This window comes from Homalodisca vitripennis, unplaced genomic scaffold, assembly GCF_021130785.1.
Source record: "Homalodisca vitripennis isolate AUS2020 unplaced genomic scaffold, UT_GWSS_2.1 ScUCBcl_2207;HRSCAF=6729, whole genome shotgun sequence".
Lineage (NCBI taxonomy): Eukaryota > Metazoa > Arthropoda > Insecta > Hemiptera > Cicadellidae > Homalodisca > Homalodisca vitripennis.
This window is the reverse complement of record NW_025778333.1, coordinates 60,160-88,093: the sequence shown is the minus strand read 5'-3', so window position 1 is coordinate 88,093 and position 27,934 is coordinate 60,160. Positions and strand designations below refer to the sequence as shown.

Sequence of the window (27,934 nt, the reverse complement as noted above, 5' to 3'; positions counted from 1 at the left end):
CACCCATTATTGCACGTAAAACTATTATAAATTAGATAGCTACCTTGGTTGAATTTCTGTGCCTTAAAAACAAACTTAAGAACTTGTAAGAGATTACCAAATACCTGCGGTTTTGGCACAAATAGCCCACATGGTCTGGTCAGCTAACACTTCGTACATGAGGCTAGTGTCCGAGCTGGCACACACTCGCTGTACACAGATGTGCAGGTGACACACAGTGCTGGCGCGGCAGAACTCACTGCCCTTGGTGGGCTCTACCCTGGCTTCTACCACAAACAGTGTCTGCAACAGACAACAGCACATCGGTCATGTGATAAGCTATGAAACTATACATAAAGTAAGTATGGTGGGAAGTTTTTACTCTGGATGCCTGTGATGTTGAAACAACGCAAAAAGTCTTTTGGGCTTCTTCGTCACCGACTTGTTTTGAATCTTTTCAGACGGACATGGACTCCAGATTTCAGGAGTCAAGTCTGTGACACACCGTCAAATTTCAGATGCTGTACTAAGAGGAAGGTGAAAAGTTGAACTCAACATTCGTAAAGTGATCGTGCCACCACTCATTTATGTACTGTTGTGTTTCCAGAGCACTTATAATAACCTTATTCCTAGCAAAACTTCTGTTATATACCTTATAATTGATAATGTCGAAGGGACACCTGTACGTGACGAAGGGTCTGGAGAGATGAAGTGGTCGGTACTGTATGGAAAACTCTGTGTGTATAGTCGGTGTGCTGGGCGAGTCATCTGGTTGTAACTCCCACATCAGCGCGACTCGCTTCTCAGCGTTGACAACCTGACAACCACAAAACTTGTCAGAGATCCATCGTTGAAGATCAGAGTAAATTTTACTACCTTAAGATTACCTGCTAACACATAGATTATACTAACCTTTACTTTGCCGGGCTTTCATTAAAAATCAGGTGTATCACAGGTTTACTGGTATGTTATTCTACCACGCACTCTATTAAAAGCGTTGCTCAAAATAAAAATATACCCTTTTAGTGCCAAGTCAGTACAACCCAGCCTACACCTAGACATAAAAAAAACAGTAAATCTATCCGAGAATGTCACCGCTGTCCGTGAAAGTGTGCAGAGGAACCCGAGGCAGTCAATTCCTTGCCGTGCACAAGAACTCGGCCTTTCGCAAACTTCAACTTGGTGAATTTTGGGTCTGGATTTAGGCCTGCATCTGTACAAAATCCAGAATTTCAAAGTTTATGGCCATAGACAACAAGTTTGTTCGCCAAGCAGGCTTTGGAGCGTTTGGAAGAGGACCCTAATTTTGGCCGAAAAAATTATCTTCAGCGATGAAGCACATTTCTGGATGAATGGCTATGTTAACAGACATAAGTGCCGTATATGGGACAACGCCAACCCACATGAGGTTCACCAGGTAGCGATGCATCCACAAAAAGTTACTGTTTGATGCGTGTTTTAGGCTGGCGGTGTGATTAGTCCATATTTTTTTTAAAACAATATTGGTGAGGCCATCACTGCCAACGGCGAACGCTACAGAACAATGATAACGGATTTCTTTTGGCCGAAATTGAACGATATGAACGTTAACGACATTTGGTTTCAGCACGACAGCTCTACGTGCCACACAGCGAACGACACCATGAACATTTTGCATGAACGATTTGAGGGTATGGTTATCTCTTGCAGAGGTAATGTGAATTGGTAACCAAGATTGTGCGATTTGACGCCCCTAGACTTTTTTATGGGGTTTTCTGAAGTCGCAGGTCTATGCCGATAGGCCTCAATCAACCGATAAACTTAAGATCAACATAACCCATGCCATCGCTCAAATTCAACCGGATTTATGCGGCAGAGTAATTAAAAATTGGACCACTCGAATCCGTACCATTGTGAGAAACCGCGGTGGACATTTGAACGATGTCATATTCCATACATAATGGCATACATGGGCTTTTCATATGAAAAATAAATTTCGTTAGTAGATCATACATAGCGTGTTTTATTTTATCTCAACATCTACGCGCCCAAAATGAAAAACCCTTTAGAAACAATCATATTACTTTATTTAATATTACATTATTTTATTTATATTAAGTTATAGAAACACATTATCAACCACATCTTCAACCTGTTGTTGTGTTTTCAATCAATTACAGAGCATTGGACATATAAATATGAATAGTGGTATGAATATTAGGATAAAAAAAATCATGTGATATTACTAAAAAAAAACTATTTAAAATTGTGCATATTACAAAACAGTACAGTTTTACTAACTAATTGTGACCAAACTCTATTCGTCTTATGAAATCTTCGAATTGACCAAAATCATCACAATAATGTATAAAAGAGCAGGAACTCAGCAAAATCAAGTCTAATTTACTGCGAGATGAATATACTGTGACAAGTGTAATCAAAATCTCGCCCCTACGTTGTGGCGGACGTGAATCACTTGTACGTTTAATGCTGCTATGCAGTGTCTATTACAGTTTAGTGTCAGTAATTCTGCCAGTTCATACATATTTGATTAAATATATCAATTTTAAAAACATCTAGTTTTCTTTAACCGTTTGAGATATTTGAACTTTCTCTGTTTTGTAATTACTGCCTATTTCACAATAAAAACTCAAACTAACAGTAAAAATTTTCTATTTTGATACTTTTTCTAGTTAACTTAACTAACATCTCAAAAACATAATTATTTTTATTGATATGTTTTCTAACTTACATGAATAATTCAGAGATTGTATGATAAACGAATATAACACAATAATGTCACTCTCTTCTCTCTATAACCGTCCATTGTCTTTGTAATTATGAACGAGACGGTATCACATACAAAAATTCAACGAGTAAAATGTAATTATCAGGCATAGTTGAGCCACTCTGTGACATGATATGTAAAAATGTCATAAAAAATAAGGTACAGCTTGAAAATGTCATATTTTTACACAATAAGTTGCCTTCAACATTAAGAGACAAGTGTTTGTAACTGACCAGGTGCTGGCCAGACACAGGATTGTGGGAGACCAGCTGGACAGGACACGTCGAGGTGGCGACCAGCTGCGGCTCCTGCAGTCTCAGTGGCTGAGGGCTCAGCCCCACCACCGAAATGTGGATAAACTTGTGCAGGAAGGCAGTGTGTAAGCGCGACGTTGTCAAGAACGGTGGCTGGAACTGCAGCAGCAACGGCTTCTCTTCTTCCGCCCAAGGACACCTCATCCCGATCTGGCGATATTGTGGCACTTCAGTATAATATTGTGGCACTACAGTATAATATTGTGGCACTACAGTATAATATTGTGGCAATACGGTATAAATATTGTGGCAATACGGTATAATATTGTGGCAATACTGTATAATATTGTGGCAATACAGTATAATATTGTGGCAATACGGTATAATATTGTGGCAATACGGTATAATATTGTGGCAATACGGTATAATATTGTGGCACTACAGTATAATATTGTGACAATACAGTATAATATTGTGGCAATACAGTATAAAAGTTCAAACTTTTATCTTTGCTCATCGTAAATTTTGAATAAATGAACAATTTAAAAAAGAAAAACAAAGTATACTGAAAATTATTGTGACTTTTTTTTAGTCTAATTATTGCAATATCATCATAATTTTCATATGACGTAAGTTTAGCAAAAAACTCTTAGGTTATTCATCATAGCCCAAAAACATTTGTAGACCTAAAAAGAAAATGTTCCCCAGACACAAAAACGAATCCCTGTGAAAAGTAAATACTAATACCATTTAAACATGACGCCATATTCATCATTTTGTCCACTTACTATTAAGGGGAGCACTTCGCCCTATCTTCGTAATGTTAACATAGGTACACTTATCTCAAGAACTACTTGAGGTATCTTCATAATTCTTTTTTTCATTTAAAGAGGGCTTCTAGGGGAACACGTGGAACCAAAAAAAAAATTTTTTTTGGCATATACCCTAAAAGTTATATATTTTTGTTTTAACGCTTGTCAAAAACCTATATAAATATGTGTATATGTATGTATATAAATATTGAACTCAGTGAAATGTGATGTTTTTAGTGGTTCCACATATGTAAAACAGTGCTACAAACATACAAAAAAAATTTCATATTCCTACCATTTGTAGTTTTTGAGAAACATGTACTTTTGTATTGAAAACCGCAACTTTCGGAAAAACACAAAAAACGGAAAAAATACTGCTTTATTACCTTTTTTAGTACATTCCAGGTGCATAGGCTGGCTGATCTCCTTCCTGCTCCTCATATTCATCCTCCAGACTTCTTTTTAGTAAGTTTTTCTTCTGTCTAATTTTTTTCTCTATATCTTCTTGAGCTTTCTCTGCCTTCCAAATTCGCCGCCGGTCAAGCTTTTTCATTGCTGTAATAAAATGCTGCCCTGGTGACACTCCTATTTCTTGAAATACTTTGCATTTGCCAATGTAGCCATCATTAAAAGCTGTAACAGCTTCATATATGCCAAATTTCAAAGTTTTAATCTCCACAAATGTTCTTTTAGGTATGTAGGTCCAAATGACATTGTTGAGGGACTCATTGGGATTTTGAGTTTTTCCCTTAGTACATTTGCCCAGTAGAGTTGGATTGGCTAGATCTTGAAAAATAGGTTTAATAAATGTCATTAGGTTTTCAGGCAAGTGAAAATGGCTGCCATGATCATAGTTTTCATTGGATTTTACGGCTTTGCGGTACTTACACCAGGTTTCTTCATCATCTGGACATAGTCCATGTTGAGGCCTTTCATTAGAAGACATCACATGGAAAAACTCTGCCCAAATGGCTTTTTTCATGTCTTCAACAGAGTTTGTGTTGCGTCTAATTGCCAATCCGTAGTATTTTTGGAGCTGAATAATGGCAGAATCTGTTAGCTTGTTCTTGCCGCCAAGTCGTGAGCCGTCAGGGAGTGTTTTAGTCTTAGCTTTTAGATTTTTTAATCTCGATCCCATCCGTTTCTGGACATGGCCTATGCATTCTATCTTTGTTATGGCAGTATCACCATAGGGCTTGGCTTCGCATACACTGGAGTACGCCTTGCTGTCTCCATCACCAAGGTATTCAAGGTAACGAGCCTCATACAATGCCTGCGAGCGCTGAAAAATTGCGACTGCTCCAGCAACTTCCATGGCTCCACTAGAACCTTCAAAGTTTGCGATACAGCCATCACCATGCGTGTTGTTTAGTCTATTAGTGCATCTGCAATATTTAGATAAAATCTCGATGTCTAGGACCTTACCGGTTGATAAAGATGTCACTGATACCACTCCATTTAGTGAAAGGTGACCCCGCTTCTGCCATGAGCCATCAGCAGCTATAGCGAGGTCTCTGCAACCATCATTATCCGATACAGCTTCTTGCACAGCACTTTGCATTGACTTCTTACACACTAACTCAGCAATTGAACCCAAGTAATGCTCATGTTCATGATATCTCAAAGGCGGAGGTGTAAGATTCATAAAAGCGCAAATTTTCTCCGCAGCCACTCTACCTTTGCCTATGTTACGCATAGCATAAACCAAACGAAGATTTAGGTCATAAAATGTGTTAGGCCTATCAGACTTTGCTTCATTCTGATTAGTGTTAGGCCTGACTAATTCAGAGTTTGTCACAGTAATAGTGTTTTCACAATCAGAACAGCTGACTATAATTTTTGATGCTAGGCCTACAATGTGTTTTACTTTGTAAACAAGTTGGCCATGGCAATTTTTACACACTGAAACGTTACTAAGAGCCTCATTCAACAATCCTATATTAACTATACAGTTTTCAGACTCATCATTTTCATTCAATTGGTACTGTTTCAAAAAAGGACTGACCTTCTTAGAAGATGCACTTTGAGGTCTTGGCCTATCCACATTTGGAGTATTGGTACCTCGATTGTTACTTGATCCTGAGAAACTAGGCCTAGGACTAGTTGGAGGGTTATGTTGATTTCCTTTGAAAACGCGTTTCTTGAAAGCAGGCTTTGAACGTGGCATTATAAAATTCACTACACTTATAACAAAAAATACTCAGAACTCTCCACTAAACTCACAAAAAACCATAATCATTTACGTAATTTTCACTCTCTAAAACAGAAATGTCAGTAACCAAAACATGTATGCTACCTAGGTTATAAGCAATGGTTATAAAACAGATGTTTTGTTGGTTAGTGTAAGTTGTTGACATAACAAACTGTCACTGCCAACCAAATCATGAACATGACTGCAACGAAGTAGTACTATAACAGCACCATTCAAAGTGTGACTGCTACAGGCCCGAAACTGCCTGCAGGCCTATTTAAAAAAAAAATATTTCGGACACTTCTAGTCATCATAAAAAAAATTTAATACCACCATTGTTATCGGGAAATTCCAAACTTTAATAAAAAAAAAAAAAAAAAATTTGTAATTTTTGAGATTTTTTACGAAGTGCTCCCCTTAAAATATGGATAAGAAAATATGGATACACGTTAAACAAATTTTGAAGAAGATTTTCGAGAGTGACTTTACAATTGTTTTGGGATGATGGGTGTTGCTTGGTATTTTGTAGGAGAGAATACTTAAATTCCTAACAGTGTCTACACATATATTAACTCTTCTACTAGTAACCCCAAACATTACTACTCAGTAATAATACTTTAATAGCTTCTTCATATTTTGATTCAGGGAGATGGCTGGACTAGATGAGATCTCATCAAAAATTCTAAAATATTGTTCTGAAGAACTAACTAAGTGTAATAAACAAATCATTCCACAAAGGTTCATTTTCTAATGAATTAAAACTAGATAAAATCCATTCTAAATACAAAAAAGGCCCAAAGAGTGACCTCACTGACTACAGACCAATTCCTCTTACTGTTGTTTTTTTTTTTCGAAAGTAATAGAAAAGTTTTGCTCTCTAAACTTTTATGCTAATTTGTACATACCATACTGACAGATACACAACATTGATTTGGAAGAGCCAAATCTACAGCAACAGCATTGGTCAGCTTTACAGAAAAAATTAACCAGTTTGAAGAAGCTTGAATTATTCAACTTGTTGGAATGTCAAAATTGTTATTTATATTTAGAAAGTTTGTTATCAGGCGTTTCTTCTTTTATTTGTTTATTTTATTCATTGTATGTTTACACAGTGTATTTGAGAAAGTTGCAATTACAACAAAATATTGTACAGTAAATTATTGTAGTTTTCTTTTAAAACTGCTCTAAGAGAATATTTATTAAAAAATATATACTTGTTTTATTACAGGTTGGCTAAAGACCACACAGTCTGTCCCACACAGCAAGTACAGGATAATAGTTACAAATCATCGTAAAGCAAATGGTTATGAATATGTTACAATGTCAATATGTAGCTTGTATTTCAGATTAATAGTTACATACCACATGTTCTATAGGAGAGCCGTCTCGAGTGGGGGGTAGCTGAGCGAACACAATGATCGGCAACTCCAAGGTCTTGAAAGGAGCTGCGGCAGGGAGAGCAATGTCCAGCTGTCGGCTGGGTGCGTCGGACTCAGTCAGTTGCAGTGTCAGGCCCATCGTTGTGTGCAGTCGCAGCACTGAGTTCTAATCACAGAAAAGTAATGATTACTGTGTTCTAATCACAGAAAAGTAATGATTACTGAGTTCTAATCACAGAAAAGTAATGATTACTGCGTTCTTTACATTCTGACTAACAAATTTAAATTGCACCATAAAAAGGCTGAATTTTAAACCAGACCTCAATTAATATAAATTTCCATAAATTATGTACAATGATTTGTGTTTTACTCTTTCACGGTTCTTAATCTTGAATACCTAACTTCCGAGTCGCTTGAAACCATGCTCAATTATAATCTTCAACACCTAACTTCCGAGTCGCTTGAAACCATGCTCAATTATAATCTTCAACACCTAACTTCCGAGTCTCTTGAAACCATGCTCAATTATAATCTTCAACACCTAACTTCCGAGTCGCTTGAAACCATGCTCAATTATAATCTTCAACACCTAACTTCCGAGTCGCTTGAAACCATGCTCAATTATAATCTTCAACACCTAACTTCCGAGTCTCTTGAAACCATGCTCAATTATAATCTTCAACACCTAACTTCCGAGTCGCTTGAAACCATGCTCAATTATAATCTTCAACACCTAACTTCCGAGTCGCTTGAAAACCATGCTCAATTATAATCTTCAACACCTAACTTCCGAGTCGCTTGAAACCATGCTCAATTATAATCTTCAACACCTAACTTCCGAGTCGCTTGAAACCATGCTCAATTATAATCTTCAACACCTAACTTCCGAGTCGCTTGAAACCATGCTCAATTATAATCTTCAACACCTAACTTCCGAGTCGCTTGAAACCATGCTCAATTATAATCTTCAACACCTAACTTCCGAGTCGCTTGAAACCATGCTCAATTATAATCTTCAACACCTAACTTCCGAGTCGCTTGAAACCATGCTCAATTATAATCTTCAACACCTAACTTCCGAGTCGCTTGAAACCATGCTCAATTATAATCTTCAACACCTAACTTCCGAGTCGCTTGAAACCATGCTCAATTATAATCTTGAACACCTAACTTCCGAGTCGCTTGAAACCATGCTCAATTATAATCACCCTCGTTCTTCAAATTATACATGTAAAATATTGGATGATGAAAATATTAGTTCTGATGATGAAAGTGACATCGGCAAATAAAGTGCAAATATTTCTTTGTCAGATTTGTTGTAACACTTTGTTTAGTAAATACGTTTATACAGGGTGGAGCGCGGTAATTTGCTGATTTGGAAATGAAATAAAAAAATTATGAACCTTAGAAAAAAATATTTTTTATTTTAATTATATTGAACAATAAGGGAATTTTTAAATAACATGGTTTTAAATAATGTATCTGGCAAATGTCGACCTTCGGCATCCACACACTGCTGCATACGTTTTCTGAAGTTTTCATTAACTCTAACAAGCATGTCGACTGGTATTCTGCCAATTTCAGCCTCAATATTGTTCCTTAGGTCTTTCGACTTCAGGTAACCCCAAAGGAAAAGATCGCATGGGGCTAAGTCTGGTGAGCGTGCCGGCCAGTTCACATCACCCCTCAAAGAGATAAGCCGTCCAGGAAACATTTGCCTCAAACAATTCATGGTAACCCTCGCTTTGTGTGCAGTGGCACCACCCTGTTGGAACCACGTATCCTCTAATTGCATTGCCTCAAGAGCCGGCTGAAAAAAATCCTGTATCATAGTCAAGTACCGTTCGGAGTTCAAAATTATGGCACGACGGTTATCCTGAAAAAAGTAAGGGCCAATGATGCCTACTCGTGATATGGCGCACCACACAGTGACGCGGTCCGAATGCAGAGGTCTCTGGCGAATGCAGAGGTCTCTGGTGGACTTCTCTGGGGTTTGTTTCACTCCAGTAGCGCATGTTTTGCTTGTTGACACACCCACTGAGGTGAGAATGTGCCTCATCAGAAAAGAATACAATTGCGTCACGCGGTATATGCAAGCATGACTTCACAAGAAGTTACGCCGTGTCAAATAGTCCTGTGATGACAATTGATGGACCACGCACATTTTATACGGGTGAAATCTCAGTTCATCATGAAGAATCCGGTGGAGAGAACATCTTGAAATGCCAAGAGCAAGTGATTGTTTCCGAGCAGAGCGTTTTGGAGATTGCAGTACTGCTGCTCTAACTCTATCGATGTTTTCCGGTGTTGTGATCCTTCTCTGAGGTCCCCTTCGTACACATGACACATTCCCTGCTGTTCTGAATGCATTTACCCAATTTACAATTGATTGCCGACCAGGAACACGTCCGCGTGGGGGAACAGCGAATCGTAAACGCATAGCACGCTGCACTGCAATGATCGAGTGGGCATTTGAAAAATACGCTTCAACACAAAATGACCTCGCCTCTCGTGTCCACTGCATGATGGTAACTGAAACGCGGAGGAATATAAATCTCCCGTCAGCCACTATAAGCCATGCCCACTCTCCCCTCTCTTCGACCAACAGTGCCGTCACAGCCTTCAGTGCAAAAAAGCAAATTACCGCGCTCCACCCTGTATATGTTATAATATTTCTGTTCACTACAAAACTGTGTATATTTTTTATACTTACAGTATCTTACTATCTCAAGTCATGTGAAAGTTACATCAAGTGAAACTTAGAAACAAAAACATTCACTATACACATTTTTCAATTTATTTACAAATAAAAAGACAATACTCTAGTACGTGCATATTTGTTATTATTTTACATTTTTCTCTGGTTTCTAACAAAATAATTTATATATAACGCTTATTACTTAGCATTTAGCACATATTTTTGTTTAAATATTCGAAAAATATGCTGTGCAAAGACAAAAACCATTGTATCATTCTGGGAGTTTCTTATCAGTCGGAGGGTTGATGACAACAATGACAGATGTAGTACGTCTGACACTAACCTGGGATATGTGACGACTGCCCGTGTGTATGTTGATGACAAGTGTCTGAGCCAGTCCTGCCAACAGATCTTGCTCTCCCTTGATAAGTCTGGTAGTGATGGGCATATCCACCACCTGGTACTTGAGCCTCGGCTTGATACACTCCGACAAGAACTCTAACCCTGGCAGTCCCACACACAGCTGACTCAGCTTGTAACTCCCAGGCTCTTCAGTCTAGAACAACGTTCTCATCAATATCCCGACAGATAATACAGAGAATTGAATTATTGAACTGAATCATAGCTATTTCCAAAAATATTTACATACGTGCAGTATTTAAAATAAGATAGAACTTCTTAAGAAAAACGTAAATAAAATGTAGCAACAAATCCACAATAAGTAATTATAAATCTAGTTACTATACGTTTGATGGAATTAAATGATGTAACTGATTGGACATTAATTTACTATCAAATTTAAATTACATTATTACTATACTAGTTAAATATTTACATAACAAATATTATACACATAAATTTAAAGTGGCCTTAGAAATAAGTCTACATAGGCAGAAAAGCCTGTGCGTAGGCTCGAGTTGCTTCCCTGGAGATTTTGGACGGATTGAATCTCATGATTAATTATCATATTACATCAAACACATACACATGGGTGTGCGCATGCCAAAAAACCGTATTTAGATAATACGGTGTTGAAATTCATTTAGTGTAAATACTATAATTAGTTTAAAGAAAAGATTTGAAGAGGTGAAAAAAATCACAGAGAGAATAACTTAATTCAAAATCATTACGATTTGGAAGGCACAAAGGTGACCACAGAATTGTAATTTCCATCTGCCGACAAGTAACAGTGAAGATTGTCTTAATATGTAGCCAGCAAACTTTATAGTTACTAAAATGTATAATGAAGAAATAGTTACGGTAGTATTTTATGTCTGTTAACAATTTCTCTGCAAAAGCCTCTGTAATTTAGTTTAAAAATTAATCTAATCACTATTTTATTGAATAAAGATGAGGTTCAATCTTTGGGGTTCTATACTCTGATAATACACTGTTATGTTGTGCTGTAGCTGTCTATACTAATCAAAGTTCCAGGTATAATTAAATATTAATAAAAACACTACTTTTCCAAATTGTTTATTATTTCGGGCGAGGCCTTTCAAAACCAAAGGTTTCATCTTCAGCCTGAAGATGAAACCTTTGGTTTTGAAAGGCCTCGCCCGAAATAATAAACAATTTGGAAAAGTAGTGTTTTTATTAATATTTAATTATATTTAAAGAATTTCCAATTGCTCCAAGAGTCTACAAAGTTCCAGGTATTTGTATAATCAGTCAGATAGATAGACAAAAAAATACTCAAATGGTCCAAGAATAAAAACACTGATAATGCAGTGAAAATAAAGGAAATAGAGGTGCAGATAAGCAATCTTTGTAATCAGAGAGCACAGATGTATCAATTATCAACAGATAAAAAATTTTGTATACAAAACAAAATGGCTACCTGCCAATACTGATAGTGAAAGTGGTCCCAGGAAACAGTAAAATAGTGAAGGTTTTAGGTAAAATCAACAAATTGCCTCTTATCAACACCTTACCTGGAGTACTGTAAGTCATTTTACATATGATTTGACACATCCTGATTCAAGACTCAAGATCATTTTTCATTTTACTGACACTCACACAGCTGTTCTGGATAGTGATGCCACAAACACCTGGACAACGAGCTGGCTGATATATTACAGCCACATCACATCTAGATATCACAGCTTATGAAAAGCTCTTTTTACAAAATAAAGTTATATTTACAACTAAGCTAAACTAACTTCAAGCATAACTGAAATATAGAGTATAAGCACATAACCTTATTTAGTCAACCATATGACATCACTCATATGACGTCAACACCTGACAGTCACGTATTACATTCCAATTGAATAATACGGCTGGCAGCCAGGTAGACAGTGCAAGTGTGCCACACAGACGGGAGCATTGCCCGCCACCTGCTGACACTGCAACCTCTGACCTCAGACGCAGCTGTACTGACAAACTACACTAAGTAATTTACTGGCTCACAGTATGTTACATTTCGACATGGTTTGTTGACTACCTCAAATCAACCTAAATTATATTGTATATTTTAGACCTGGACTTCGTTGACATAAAGAAACAGCCAACCTTTTAAAAACTGATTTATCCTCACAATTGAACCTCAAGATTTTTGACATAAAGAAACAGCCAAACTTTTAAAAACTGATTTATCCACATCTGAATTTTAAGATTTTTGACATAAAGAATCAGCCAAACTTTTAAAAACTGATTTATCCACATCTGAATTTTAAGATTTTTGACATAAAGAAACAGCCAAACTTTAAAAAACTGATTTATCCATACATCTGAATTTTAAGTTCTCGACATAAAGAAGTAGCCACACTTTAAAGAATTGATTTAGTTTGACACCTTAACCTTTTCTTTTTGACATTTCAGAATGCCCACAAAATATCCCTGTGGCAAATGTTCAGTTGGTGTGAGATACTCTGGGTTAAAATGCAATGGTCCTTGTCAGCTACGGTACCATGCTGGCTGCCAAAGTATCAGCGAAAAAGCTCTGAAAAAAATAACTTGTACTGAAATAAATCACTGGAAATGCGTCACCTGTAAAAAAGACTCTTCAACAAACACCTCCAAAGTCGAATCTCTGCCATTGACTAGTCAAATTGAACTTCATAATGAGATAGAGGAAGTTCATGATAAGATTAAAAATCTTCAAGATCCTGACGACTTGGAAACATCCCTCACACTAACTGCTGAAGCTGGAAATGCTTTGTTAGCTGAAAATAGAAATCTTAAAAGAGAATTGTATGATATGACACAGAAGAATTCTCAACTAACTCAGCATATGAGGGTCACTTTTGAGCTTGAGAAAATAAAATATGAGGCCAACATTGAAGAACTTGAAAGTCAGATTCAAACCCTAGAAAACAGAAATTCCAGGTTAGCTGAATCTTTACAGGAAGCTGAACTTCAATTTTGTAGAGAAAAAGAATCACACACCAATCTTATACAAGCTTTCGAAGAACAGGATAGGGAAAAAGAATTGGCAATTTTAAACTATGAGAAAGAAATAAAACAATTACATACAACCTTAAAAAATCTTAAACGGTCTCATCAAGAGAATCTTGACTCAGATAAGGAAATCAAAATTTATAAAACCTCGGAAACTCAAACAGAAAACATACAACCACAGTTACTGGTACAAAATTCTGGAAAATCAAACAACCTTACTCTTATTCAGGATATGATAAGCCTGAAAAGCCGCCAAGAGCAAACGGAAAACTCAGTGAAAGCACTACAGAACCAGTTTCAGAGTTATGCCAACAAAATTCAAGACTGGCCACAGGCACGCATACACTCTAACAGAAATAAAAGAAAAACAAAGACCCATTTTAGTGTATCCCTACAAATGGCTAAAAATAGGTCAAGTAATCAAAATCAAGTTGTAGCTCCTGCAACACAGATATCTAACTCCAAGCTAACAGAGCAAATAGAAAATACGTCAGTGGTTTGCTCGGATACTGTCCTCAAACTGACCAAAAGCCCGCCTCTTAACTCAAAGCCACGAGCCAAGGATGAGACATGTGAGGAGTTTTTTGCCAAAAACATCGTGTTTTTCAAGGACCACATGATCAAGCATTACAACTGCTTGACAGAGAAAAATAACTCACTGCCTATCTTTCATCCTCGATCTCCTGTGCAGGCTGAAGTCCACCAACCACACAATTTTTTATGCCACAGCAACATGACAAACAGCAAATTAAAATCATAACCAGTCCTTTGATTGAAATCCCTTCTCAAAAAGACCGTATACATCATTTAATCATCATTAGATCATAAACTATTTAATTGATATTGATAGACAGTTTTGTGCATTTCTATAGTGTTTTTGCACTACTTTTCATGACATCTAGGGACTGGTTAGATTAACAAGTACCAGTAATTAATCCATCAAACTACTCTTGATCACATTGTTGGTTATATTTTTAAATTCAGTATCTGAAATTTGTATAAAAGTAACATTAGTATAATATAACATTCTAGAAGAGTAATAATTAAGATTGTCTGAAATATACAGTATCTGCCAGGAAGTTCTTGTTTTTTCTTGTTTTGTGAAGTTTATGTACAATAGACAGATATCTACTGATATCATGTTGTTATCAGACTAGAATAGCTCAGTTGCTAAGGTATTGGATTATCAAGACAGAGGTTCCAGGATCAAATTCATCTAACTGAACTTTACTTTTTGCTAGTACAAAAAAAAAAAAAAATTGTCATACAGCTATTTTATAGAAAAATATTCATATTATCTATTTATTATTTTATATAAATTTACTACTGAATTCTGAAGATATTTTTCTTCTACTTAAACAAATAAAAATGAAAAATAAAACACCAAAATATCCTTGTGGACAGTGTAATAGAAATGTTGGTAAAACCAGTCATGGTATTTTATGTAAGGGAATATGCTCGCTGTGGTATCATTGTAAGTGCACTTCTCTCTCTTTGGAAGAATTTAAAAATTTAGAAAAATCTAACAAAAAGTGGATTTGCCATAAGTGCATGTCTATTGATGTTACTTTGGGCCTGGAAGATGAAATAATTGAAATAAATAATGATGTAACTCAGGAGCTCGACTCACAACAAGCAATAATTAAAGCACTAAATGAAGACTTAAACGAAGCAAATACAGTAATAAAGCAACTAAGGAACCATAACATTCAACTGGAAAATATAATATTAAAGAAGGAAGAAACAATAATTTTACTGGAAAGGCAACTCAACTTGAATAATCAAACTAAAAATCCTAAAAGAGTCAGTGATGTATTGAGACCTAATGCAGTTAATTTGCAACATAGTTTTCCCAACTTACAATCCACACCAGTCAGCACTAGTAGAACAGATAACATGGTGTTGAACTCTAATACAAATAAGGATGCATCTTTTACTTTGGCTGTTAAAGGTAGAAAAACTTGCTGTATTCAATCATCTGCTGTTAAGATAAATAAAAACTTGAATTCAATTTTTTCAAACAACTGTTATGAGGTTTTAAATGTTGACGAGGAAGAACAATCTGAAGATTTAAGAATAGTGACTTCTGCAGAAGACTGCACAAAACCTATAACTAGAAAAATGCTTATCTGTGCAGACAGCCATGGGAGAGATTTAGCTTGGCATTTAAATAAATCTCAAAAAACATATGATGCAGTCGGTTTTGTCAGGCCAGGTGGGCGAACAAAACAAATTCTAGTCAACAAAAATATTGAAGAAGCAAACCTCAGTGAGCAAGACAGCCTGGTGATACTCTGTGGAACGAATGATGTGGCTAGAAATGAGGCCGATGAAGTTATTGATGGTATTTCTGCAACACTGGACAAGGTCAAGCAAACAAATATTTTTCTAGTTGATGTGCCAAACAGATACGACTTAGCGAACTGGTCATGTGTCAACCATGAAGTTAAAAAAAACAAACCAGCGCCTACTAGAACTGAGTGAAAAGTATAACAATGTCACATTGTTGGAGGCAAGCAAAGCCGAGAGACATTTGCACACACACCAAGGCCTACATTTCAACTACAGAGGAAAGAAGTGGCTAGCAGAAATGATCGTTTCAGCAGTCGCTTCTAAGAAAAAACCAGACCATCAGGATAGACCAAATGTTGTTGAAAAACTGCAAGAAGAAGTTAATAAAGCGAAATATCTACAAACAGATCGCTGTCTTCCCCCTTTGACTCCAGCTACCTTAGAGACTCTAAGTGTAAATAACTCTGGGAATTGTTCTGAAAATATTCCTGTCTCTACAACTCTACCTCTCTCATCTCCCACCAACAGTTCCACAACTACACATGACATCCTTCTTCAGTTGACCCCTTTTTCGAAATCTCAATCTCCCACTCTCAGTTCCAAACAAAAAAACTTGATTCCAACCCAAACAATAAAGAAGACTTAGTGATAATAAATAATAGTAATATAGTAAGTAGTTCTACAAACCTAAAAAACTAATCATCCAAAAAGTATTAATCTTTTGTTCTTAAATATACAGGGATTCCAAAATAAAGTGCATATTCTAGAAAGCTTTCTCCCAGATAATGAAAAAAATAAAATATCAATTATTGGTCTATCTGAGCATTGGCTAGATGAAGGTGCTCCCTCTTTATTCTGCCCGAAAAACTTTTATTGTCCAGCTGACTTTTGCAGAAAAGATAATATCAGGGGAGGAACTCTTGTGTTTATTAATAAGGCTTTTGGTTCAAAAAATATTGATGTTAGTAAATTTTGCTCTGAATTAAACTTTGAGGTGTCTGCAGTGGTTATTGATTCTCTTAAAGTTGTTACAGCATCAATCTATCATTCTCCTGCAGGAAATCCATATATTTTCTTAGAACTGTTAGAAGAATTTTTATCTTTCATCTCATCATATCACGGCCATTCAATAGTAATTGGGGGGGACATTAATGCTAGCTTTGATGTAACATCAAACAATAAAACTACAAGAATTTTTCTTAATGTTTTGAGACAATTCAACTACTTTTACATCAACAATGCTCCTACGAGAGGTGACCGTTGTCTTGACAATATATTTGTTAACTGTCCAGGGCAAGTTTTGGAATCCAAAATATTTGATTTTCCTTTCTCAGATCATAACGGGGTTATTTTGAACATGACATGCAATATGAATCCTAACTGTAATGAATCTGAATATCATGACAAAACACTGGAGCACATGAACTCTTTTACAATTAGTTTCCAAAAATCAGCAACAAACAATTTAGCTGAAAGTTTGATATCACATGACTGGAGTGCTTTAATGAACTCTGAAAATGTAGCAAGTACCCAAGATTGGTTTCAACACTTTTTAAGTGTTCTTGTTAATAAAATTGCTTATTTCTCAACTTTGAAAAAATGTAAGACCATGAAAAACATAACATTTAATAAAAAATGGTATACAAAAGAATTGGTTCACATGAAAGAAAGGCTTCTGTTTCTAAACAAACTTGTAAAAAATTCAAGCAGTGATAGGTTATATGCAAACTATACTGACCTCAAAAGATGCTACATAAAATCTATTGAAAATGCCAAGTTATACTACAATACAACAAAAATTGAAAATAGCAAAAATAAATGTAAAGCTGCTTGGAATCTTATAAAAGATAATACTACTAACACATCAACTCAAACTAAATTAGATATCACACCAGACTGTTTTAATAAATTTTTCATTGACTCGGTTGAGCAGACCGTAAAATAACATTAACCATCCCAACACAGACAGTTTGACCCTAATTTGTAACTATCAAATAGAAAGTAATAACTTTTACTTTACACAAGTTTCTGTTGATGACACTTCTAAAGCTATCAAGAGACTAAAAAACTCTGACAGTAAAGACATTTTCAATATGTCCAACAATATGATAAAAAATATCTATCATACAATACTAACTCCTTTAACTTTAGGCATTAATAAATGCCTGAATGATGGTTATTTTCCAGAAGAGCTCAAACTTTCCAGAATTTGTCCAATATACAAGAAAGGCCCTAAAAATCTACCGGAGAGTTATCGACCAATATCAGTTGTACCCACATTATCAAAAATCATAGAAATATTAGTTCATGATCAATTATTAGCATATTTAGAAAAAAATTATTACCTTGATGTATCACAATTTGGTTTTAGAAAGGGTAAATGCACCATAGATGCAATAGATGCACTAATTAGAGAAGTTGTGAGTGCCTTTGAGGACAAGGCCTTTGCTCAGGCCACCTTGTGCGACCTGAGCAGGGCTTTTGACTGTGTGGACCACAACAAACTAGTCCTTAAACTAAATTATTATGGTGTAACAGGAACTCCCTCTAAGTTTTTTCAGTCATATCTATCAAACCGAAGGCAAAAGGTATGTGTTGATGGAAACTGGTCAGATGAGGCTAAAGTTTCTACTGGAGTGCCCCAAGGATCGGTTTTGGGTCCTCTGTTGTTCTTATTACAAATAAATGATTTACCAAAAAATATCAAGGCCAAATCTTTATTATATGCAGATGACACAACTTTTATTAACATAAACTCTAATCTCGATGAATTACAAGATCTTGTTAGAGAGACTGTACAAGAGGCCTCATTGTGGTTTAGGTCCAATGGATTAGTGCTCAATGAAGCCAAGACTCAGAATATTATATTCAGCTTAAAACAAACACCATCAGATGATACAATAAATGCTTTTTTTTACTACTGTAAAATTTTTGGGTATCTATATCGATAGTACTTTGACTTGGAATTCCCATATTGAGTACATATCCAAAAGGTTGTCTAGGGTAATTTTTCTACTCAGGCGATTATTGTCGTGTGTGCCTAAAAACTACGTAAAATCAGCTTATTACGCATTTTTTCAATCAGTTTTAAGATACGGATTAATAATCTGGGGAAACAGCAGTAAGATTGAAGACATTCTAATTCTGCAAAAGAAAGCTGTGCGAGTGATAGCGAGGGCCCATTCTCTGGACCACTGCAAGCCTCTGTTCATTGAACTTAAATTACAAACTGTGATAAATCTCTACATCTTTGATTTAGTTACCTATTTACTCAAAAATTTTCAAACTCTCACTCTAAGAAGTGATATACACAGCTACTATACTAGAAATAGAACTAATATTGCCATAGATCATGTTAGATTAGCGAAATCTCAAAACAGCCACATTATAATTTCTCAAAGAATCTTCAACAAAGTAAAACATTTGGCAGATAAGTATCCCACAAAAATATTTCAAAACAAACTGTACCATTGGCTTTTGAACAATCCTTTCTATACCCTATCAGAGTTTTTTAACTACAAGGATATTAAATTTTAGTTTGTTAATAATGTATACAGGATCCACTGTACAGCTCGCTAAATCTGTTATACTACAATTGAAAACATATATTTGTAAACAACAATGAGATTTCAGTAAATTGTTCAATTTTAATCTAGAAACTGTCCTTTTTTTTATTCAGTACTGTAAATTTCATCTGTAGAATTTTATATTGTAACCTGTTATCCTAAGATTTCAAATTGTTGTGCTAGTATTGTAGTAATTCACGTGCAATCAGTTAAAATATTTTTTAATTTAATATCTGTTAAACTTTTATAAATTCTTTTGTTGTTCAATTATTTTAAAATCTCCTTTTGTTAAACTATTGTCTTTCATTATGATATTGATATTCAAAGAATAATAATTTTAAACTGTAATGATATTTTAAAAACTGAATAGTTTGGTTTTATTGCTTGTTTCTGACCATGTCATCTAGACAATATTACTGACTTTGTCAATGCATGTCATATGTAAAAAGGCAAATAAAGATTGATTGATTGATTGATTGATTGATTGATTTAACAGTCCTTCATCAGAATGTAGATAGAATTAGTAATAAAATTGACCGTTTAAACCATTTTCTCCAAATAGTGAAGCCACACTTAATTGTACTAACAGAACATGGACTGACTCAAGATCACATAAGTAACACTCGACTTGAAGATTTCTGTTTGATAGCAGAATATAGTCGACAAAATCATTTGAAGGGAGGTGTTGCAATTTATTGTAAAGCATCTCTAAGCGATCAGGTGGAAATGGTACAAGTGCAGAATTTCAGTATTGAACTTGTGTGCGAGATAGCCATGGTGCGAGTGAAAACTTTAAACCAATATGTCTATATAATGGGCATCTACCGTCCTCCTCAGAGCTCACTAACTGAGAGCATGGGTGTGATTGCTTCAGTGTTAGACACGGTGCCAACCTGGAAGAGCCCAATTGTTTTAATAGGTGACATTAACATCGACTGCCTTAAACTCGAACATGACCAAGTGCTATTTGATGAGACACTTTTTAGCTACAACATGACAAGAATCCCTCTTCCTCCAACTAGAATAACACCACAGTCACAAACATCAATTGACTGTGTATGTACTAATCAAAAAGGGGATGACGTGTCAATTAAGATCTTAAATTCTGGGATTTCTGACCACACAGCCCAAATTTGCACGCTCAATGTTTTTACAGAAGATACTGGTAATATTAAAGGACAAAAGAGAAATTTTAATGATGACAATATCCACAATTTTAAACTGGCATTGTCTAATGAAACCTGGGAAAGAGTCATCAACTGTAATGACACTGAAATCGCTTATAAAAATTTCTCTAACATTGTTACATCAGCACTAAACCAAACATGTCCTTATAAAAAATATAAGCAATGCAAAGGCAAAGAAAAACTATGGGACCCTGAACTGCACACTTTGAGGCAAGAATTCTTAGGTGCCAATGAGCGTTATCTTCTTATGGGCTCATTAGAACACAAGCAGGAAGTTGCTACTAAGAAAAAGAATTATGACTTGAAGAAAAAAGAACTCAGACGTCAGTCAACGGTCGACCGAATAGCACGTTCAGAAAATAAAACTAAAGCCCTTTGGAATATTATAAATAATGAAAGAAGAACCAAGAAATCGTCTGTAGGACTGAAAGAACTTAAAATTGACAATAAAACTATCAACGATCCTCAGCAAAAGAAATTAACAACCCTCTAAAGAACAGAACTCCAAGTCCTATTCAGCAGCTAGACACTCGCTCTTTTTATCTCTATGACACAACAATTGAAGAAGTCATCAAAACGATCAACTCACTGCCAGCTAAAGTCTCTGCAGGAAGTGACGAAATCTCACCAAAGTTGTTGAAGGCTTGTAAACATGAAATAGCCTACCCTTTAACCACTCTAATAAACATGTCCTTCCAATCTGGTAGATTTCCACATCAACTAAAACTATCTAAAGTAATCCCTATTTTTAAACAAGGTGATCAGTCTGAAGCATCAAACTATCGCCCAATCTCGCAAATTTCAACATCCTCTAAAGTTATTGAAAAGATTGTGCTTAATCGTCTCCTAAACTACATGACATACAATAATCTGCTTACTGATCAACAGCACGGTTTCACCAAAAATAAATCTACATCGACAGCTTTAATTAGTTTTATTGAATACGTAATAGATCAAATAGAAGCTAAAAATACAACAACAGCAATATTCTTAGATTTAAGCAAAGCCTTTGACACCCTTGACCATGAACAACTGCTGACCAAACTAAATACCATGGGAGTACGGGGCACTGAAGCTGAGTGGTTCAGGAGTTACCTAACCAATAGAGAACAGGTAGTTGAAATCCGGCATACTCAAAACAATAAAATTGCACACATCAGATCCAGTCCACTTCCAGTTCTAAGGGGCGTCCGTCCCCCAAGGATCAGTTCTGGGTCCTGTACTCTTTACTCTATTTACGAACGATTTACCTAAGTACTTAGATGAATTTGCTACAACTCTGATGTATGCAGATGATACCGTTCTACTTTTAGCCGATAGAACCCCAGAAAACCTGGAGATAGAGTCATTCACTGCAATGAACATGGCGGTACAGTACTGCCATATTAATAACCTGGTAGTTAATGAAGCTAAAACCCAGCAACTCATATTGGGCCCAAAAAAGGAACAAACTGTGCACCTGCCTAACGTCCAAGCAGCATCAGAGGCAAAGTACTTGGGAGTGACAATAGATGAAGATCTCAAATGGACAACGCACATTGACAACCTGTGCAGGAAATTAGGTACTGGACTGTATGTTGTTAAAAGAATAAAATCAATAAGTGATGTACCCTCTGCAAAAACAGCCTACTTTGCTTTATTTGAATCGAACCTTCGCTATGGTCTCCTGGTCTGGGGTAATTCATCTGCAGGAAATCTCCAACGTGTGCTGGTAACACAGAAAAAAGCAGTGAGAACACTTGCTGACTTACAGCCAAGAGAGAGTTGTCGACCAGCTTTTATCAACCTCTCAATTCTGACGGTTGTATCCTTGTACGTGCTGGAGGCAGTAACCTGTGTGCACGAGAGAGGTTTTCCCAGAGGATGTAACACACATCATTACAACACAAGACGAGCGACAGATTTTCATCTTCCTGGGCATCGACTTTCTCTATTTGAGGAGAAGCCCTCTTACATGGGTTTAAAACTGTGGAACCACCTGCCAGAAGACCTGAAGGGACATGGTGCGGCAAAATTCAAGAAGGAGGTGAAGCTGTGGCTGCTGCAAAATCCATTCTACTCGTTAGAAGAATACCTGAACAGAGAGCAAAACTAACAACCAAACTGGACATTTACCTGTAAATTCATTGTTTGTAAACTACGCAATTGTATTTATATGATCTGTAACAAATTTTGACGAGTTACAATTCTCAAAGAATTTGTAAATAAAGAATTTGTCTATTGTCTATTGTCTATTGTCAAAGTTCAATGTCAATAAGCCTAGGCAAGTCACTCTTATCTACTGTCTAAGGGAAAGATGGTTGTTCTTATCTAATCTTATTCATTGAAAGAATTTTTTGACTGTGGAACTGTTAGTTTCTAGACATAACCTATTTAATTTAATGATTAGATTTTAAATGTTAATGTCATGGTTTTTTATTTATACAAACTATATTAGAAAATTTATCAATTTTATATAATTCTGTTGTTGTAATTTCTGAGGCTGTGTTTTACTTGTTGTTGTTATTTGTTTATTTGTTACATACCTGTTTTAATTTGTTATTTATTTATATTTTAAAATAATTTAAATTGTGGCGTGACTGTTTTGGTAACTTCATGTTTTGTGTAAGCCCTCCGATATTAGCCAGAGAGGCTCATGGTTAATAAAAGGGATAGCGTTTTGCTGCCACCACCCTAGCTCGTAGGGAAATTTAGAATAGTGGTTGAGAAGGGTCTTGAAATAATTACTCACGTTTCTCCTTTGTTTGAGTCCAATCTATATTCAAAATGCACTAAAACACTCGTAGGCGCACCCAAACTACTATATGTGTACCGGTGTGTTCGCATCTCACTCCACCAAAATAAACTTACTTCACACACTCTACATTGCCAATCCCTCCGCCTACCTCCGAGCCCTCAACTCGACTGCCGACCCGTGCTGACGAGTGCTGACCCTTGCATTTCCTCAGCACGGCCAGTCACCTCACATCACGCGGTTAAAGGGACTTGGGTTAGTCCAGTTAATTTACACACTGTGTAATTACTAAAATACCATCTAAAAATTACTATATTAAAATAGTAGTGTGCGTGCGCGCTACATCACTCTCCCTTTCAGGAAAGATGGATCATACAGAATTTTCATGGTGATACATCTTAGATTCTCAGAATATAACAAACATTTACAATACTTCAAAAAAAAATGTATAGGATAACATTTTACATTACATCATTTTTTCACAACTTAAAAGGACAAAATAGTATTTTAGGCTGCGTAAGTTCTTATAATCTACAATTTAATTCTACTTGACATTGACAATCACTTAAGATATATGTCCTCCTAACTACATTACATTTCTTGAGCTTGGCAAGTCCCCACATATTTATAACAAATATAGTCTTTGCAACACTGACCTGACTGGTTCAGCACTACAATGAATTTCACAATACCGTACTTCAAGGCGGGCTTGGTGTATTGAATTGAACAAAGGAAGACTCCTGAATAATTTCTGCGAGCGGAGTTCCATGTTCTACTCGAATGGTTGGGGCTTGCCGCTCAGCAACTGAGGACATCCTCGCACAGGTTGGCATTTTCCTGTGACAAAACAAAACTACGCAAAGTACACTATTCAAAATGAACAAAATAAACATTGAAACTATGATAATGTAGAAATAGTTCAGTGGGGTTTCTATACTTTCTTTGATACTAGGGTACAAAACATGTGTATCATTTAAAAGCTTGTTAAGGTCTAGTTCTATGTGATTATCTTTAAGATTGTCCTTGACTTTTTGCATTGTTTCAAATAACAAGCTACTGTTTTTAAAGATTAGATTTTCTTCGTGAGATAGCAACAGGTTAATCTTTGGGATGTGCAAATGGTTAATGTCAAATTTATATTTTATATTTCCTTGAGTCCTCGAGAATAACTTATTATATTTACCAAAGATAGCGCAACTTGAAGCCTGTTTTAATATTCCAGACTTGTTTAAAGTTAATTCTAAATAACCTAGATGTGGTGGAGAGATAACTGAGTTTTCTCCATCAGAACTCCTCATACAGTTAAGTATGACTTTATATGGTTCCTTTAGGCTATAGATCCAATCATTGCCGTTTTGGATCCATACAGGTGAAGTTACATTTATGGTTAAGGTTCGTGAACATTTTTCTGTGACTAGGTTAGATCCCATGAATAGAGCGAATATACAATCATTAACGCTATGATGCAATACATTTATAGAGTTAGGACACAAATAAAAATGACTTAGTCTACACTGACTTAGTGTGTTAAAATCGATAGGTGCATAATACTGTCTCTCTTTGGAGATCAACAAATAATCAACTTGTACATTCCATTTTAACCAATGTTGAAGGTTTGTTTGGTACAATGGAATAACTTCTACTTTATAAAGTTCAAGACGTCTGTCTTGCGAACTTAAAGGTTACAGTTACGATCAATCTAATTCCTGTCTTGGTGGCTAAAGCATGAGCAGTGCAAAAGGTGTAATACATAAATACGTCCTCTTCATTAACTGGTATAATTAGTTTCAAATGACGAGGTATGACTTTTCCTATGTCAAGCAATATGTTTACAAACTCATGGGGTGGTAGTAATTTGCTGCTTATTCTACCTGTGTTTACTAATTCTAAAGCTTGCCTAAACTCAACAATTCTTAACTTTGCTTCATCTATGGTTTGACCTAAATGACGTGCTAGACTGACGGATTTTAAATGTTTTGTTAATGAAACGATGTAGCATAATGTTTTCTTGTTCGAATCCTTGGAGTGAAGTGATTAACATGCTATTTGAATGAGTAAGTTTAGTCATTATCTCTGATATGGCTTTAGTATTTGTTACCATCTTTTCATTCATGTCTTTCATTAAGGTGATTTGGTTTTCTCTAGAACTCAACAGTGATCCGCTAATCTTTTTTATCTCTTCAACTTTACTATTAACTTGTTCCATATCTTCGCTAGTGGGCACACCAAACAACCATTTCAATGCATATCCTCCTGCATCAACTAGTCCTCGCTTGGAGCGTTCTGTAGGTAGAAGTCTAAATAAGTCACTTACATCGGATTCATACTGGTCTATCCCGGTCTTAATTCTACTATATTCGAAAGCAAAGTCCTCATCCCACACATTTACACTAGTGTTCGTATAATAAACTAAGTCTGTGCACAATGTCTTAAGTGACTCAAGTTCGTCTCTTATTTCTATCATATTAAAATCTAATACAATCTTCCATTCATCCTCGGAAATAATTGTGTCATGAAGTTTCTTGAAAACGATTCCCTGTGTCATTTCATTCTCTGCCATTCCTGTCTCGACAAAGAGTACAAGTATTCCTGAAATCATCATTTAGATCCTAATAATTGTTTACTTCATGAATATCCTGACTTATTCGAATTTATTTTATTACGTACAGCTTGATCTTATGTTTCTTATCTTAACCTGCGTAGATATAACTTCTTTCCTTATAGTGTACTCAATCACACATTTGAATTGTTTGGATCCTTTAATTTGGCTTTTATTCACACACCTTGCATACCCATTCATCAACATTCGTTTCACAGTCATACAACATTCATACTCACGCATACAACCCATTCAATTCGGAGTAACTATTGCATTCTACTTTGTACGTGGTACTCTAAAACATCTTTTACTTACACATCAGACAAGAAGCATAACATACTAACGAGGAATATTTTAGTGTATCATATAACATCCTCAAATAACAAACAATACATAATTATTCAATACATTGCGTTTACTTTTAACTACTAAATAAACGATGCAATACACGTTCACTGTCATAACAATATGTATATACATTCCTATTATTTAATAAACTTCATAGTCTTTGAATCTACACGGTTTTCTTCTATCTCTTATGGATCTAAAAGGGCCTGGTCGCTCTTCTGCGGTTCCTGGGCTTGGTTCTCTCCTGTCTTGTTCTTCATTTTGTCCGGCTACTCTATTGAATGCCTCTTCATGGTCTTCGGTCTCTTCAATGATTTCTTCCTGTTCTTCTTCTTCTGCTACCTGAGCAGCTTTTGGATCATTTTGGCTACTTCCTTGTTCTTGCAACTTAAACTCGGTGACAGGTTTTACTCGATTCACATGTACAGTTACATTCTTCCTTTTAATTCGGAGTACGACATTCAAATCTGATATAACCTTGACAATTGTGTATGGACCTTTCCATGGTCTAGACAACTTCTTCACTCTTCCTTTTTTCACTTGGGGCACGTGAAGGTATACTCGTTGGCCCTCTTCAAATTTATTTAGCTTAGAATTCTTGTCGTATTGTCTCTTTTGCTGGGTTCTTGCATGGTCTTGGCATTGTTGAGACAAATTCCTTACGGCATTCAACTTCATCTTAAGATCTTCGACATAATCAGGGTAACCATCATCTTCTTCTGTGATCAATAGATCATCTTCTAAGGGAGTCTTCATCTCTCTTCCAAAGACTAGCTCAAAAGGAGAAAATCCTGTTGAATCATGCACTTGAGAGTTATAAGCCATATTTACCATTGGTAGGAGCTCGTCCCAGTCTGTTTGATTTCGGTTGACATAATGACTTAGCATCTTGGGTATGGATCTATGAAACTCTTTCTGTTCTACCATTGCTCATGGGATGATATGCGGTGGTTTGAAGTTTCTTTATTCTTAGTAGAGCACACATGCTTTTCATTATTTCGGATGTGAAATTTGAGCCTTGATCAGTAATTAATTCGCAGGGTACTCCCATCTTCGTAATGACTCTCTGCACAAGTGCTCGGGCTATTGTTTCTGCAGTTTGGTCTGGCAATGCAATAAACTCTCCGTACCTTGTAAAATGATCTATAACTGTCAGTATGTATTTGTTTTTGGAGCTTGTTAGGGGTAATGGGCCAACAATGTCACACGAAATCCGGTATCCAAATTCTGTACTTTCTTGAAATTTACCTAAAGGTGCTTTAGTTTTTCCGTAATCCATTCTTTTATTGCATGGATCACATGCTCTGATAAAGGAGACAACATCTAATTTCATTTTCGGCCAATAAAACTTTTCTTGGATTCTTAACATCGTCTTCTTGATACCTCCATGACCTGCTGTCGGGATATCATGGTGTAAACGAATAACCTTCTCTCTTAACCGTCTTGGAACGACTATCAGTTGTCTGTCCTGCCTCTTTATATAGATGACTCCTTGTGGACTTGTTTTGAACTGAGGGTATTTTTTCAATCTCTGGCACTCTTCATCCTTACATTGATTTTCTTTAATGCTGTCCACATCCAATATAGGTAGACTTTCCACAGTATTCTTGCACACAATTCTGCTCAGACAATCAGCGTTTTGATTTTTTATCCCTGGTTTATGGAATACCTTGTAGTCATATTCAGCCAATTTCAGTGCCCATCTAGTGAGTCTACTCGAAGGATC

General features: G+C 36.0%; 1 protein-coding gene across 1 annotated transcript in view; it reads right to left on the bottom strand.

Annotated features, from left to right (window-relative positions):
- The window catches only part of LOC124371893 (trafficking protein particle complex subunit 10-like), a 78,915-nt gene that overhangs the window by 29,905 nt on the left and 21,076 nt on the right, over positions 1-27,934 (bottom strand). Inside the window, 5 exon segments of the mRNA XM_046830261.1 lie at positions 105-282; positions 632-796; positions 2,980-3,210; positions 7,366-7,548; positions 10,424-10,636. Coding sequence (XP_046686217.1) covers positions 105-282; positions 632-796; positions 2,980-3,210; positions 7,366-7,548; positions 10,424-10,636 — 970 coding nt within the window.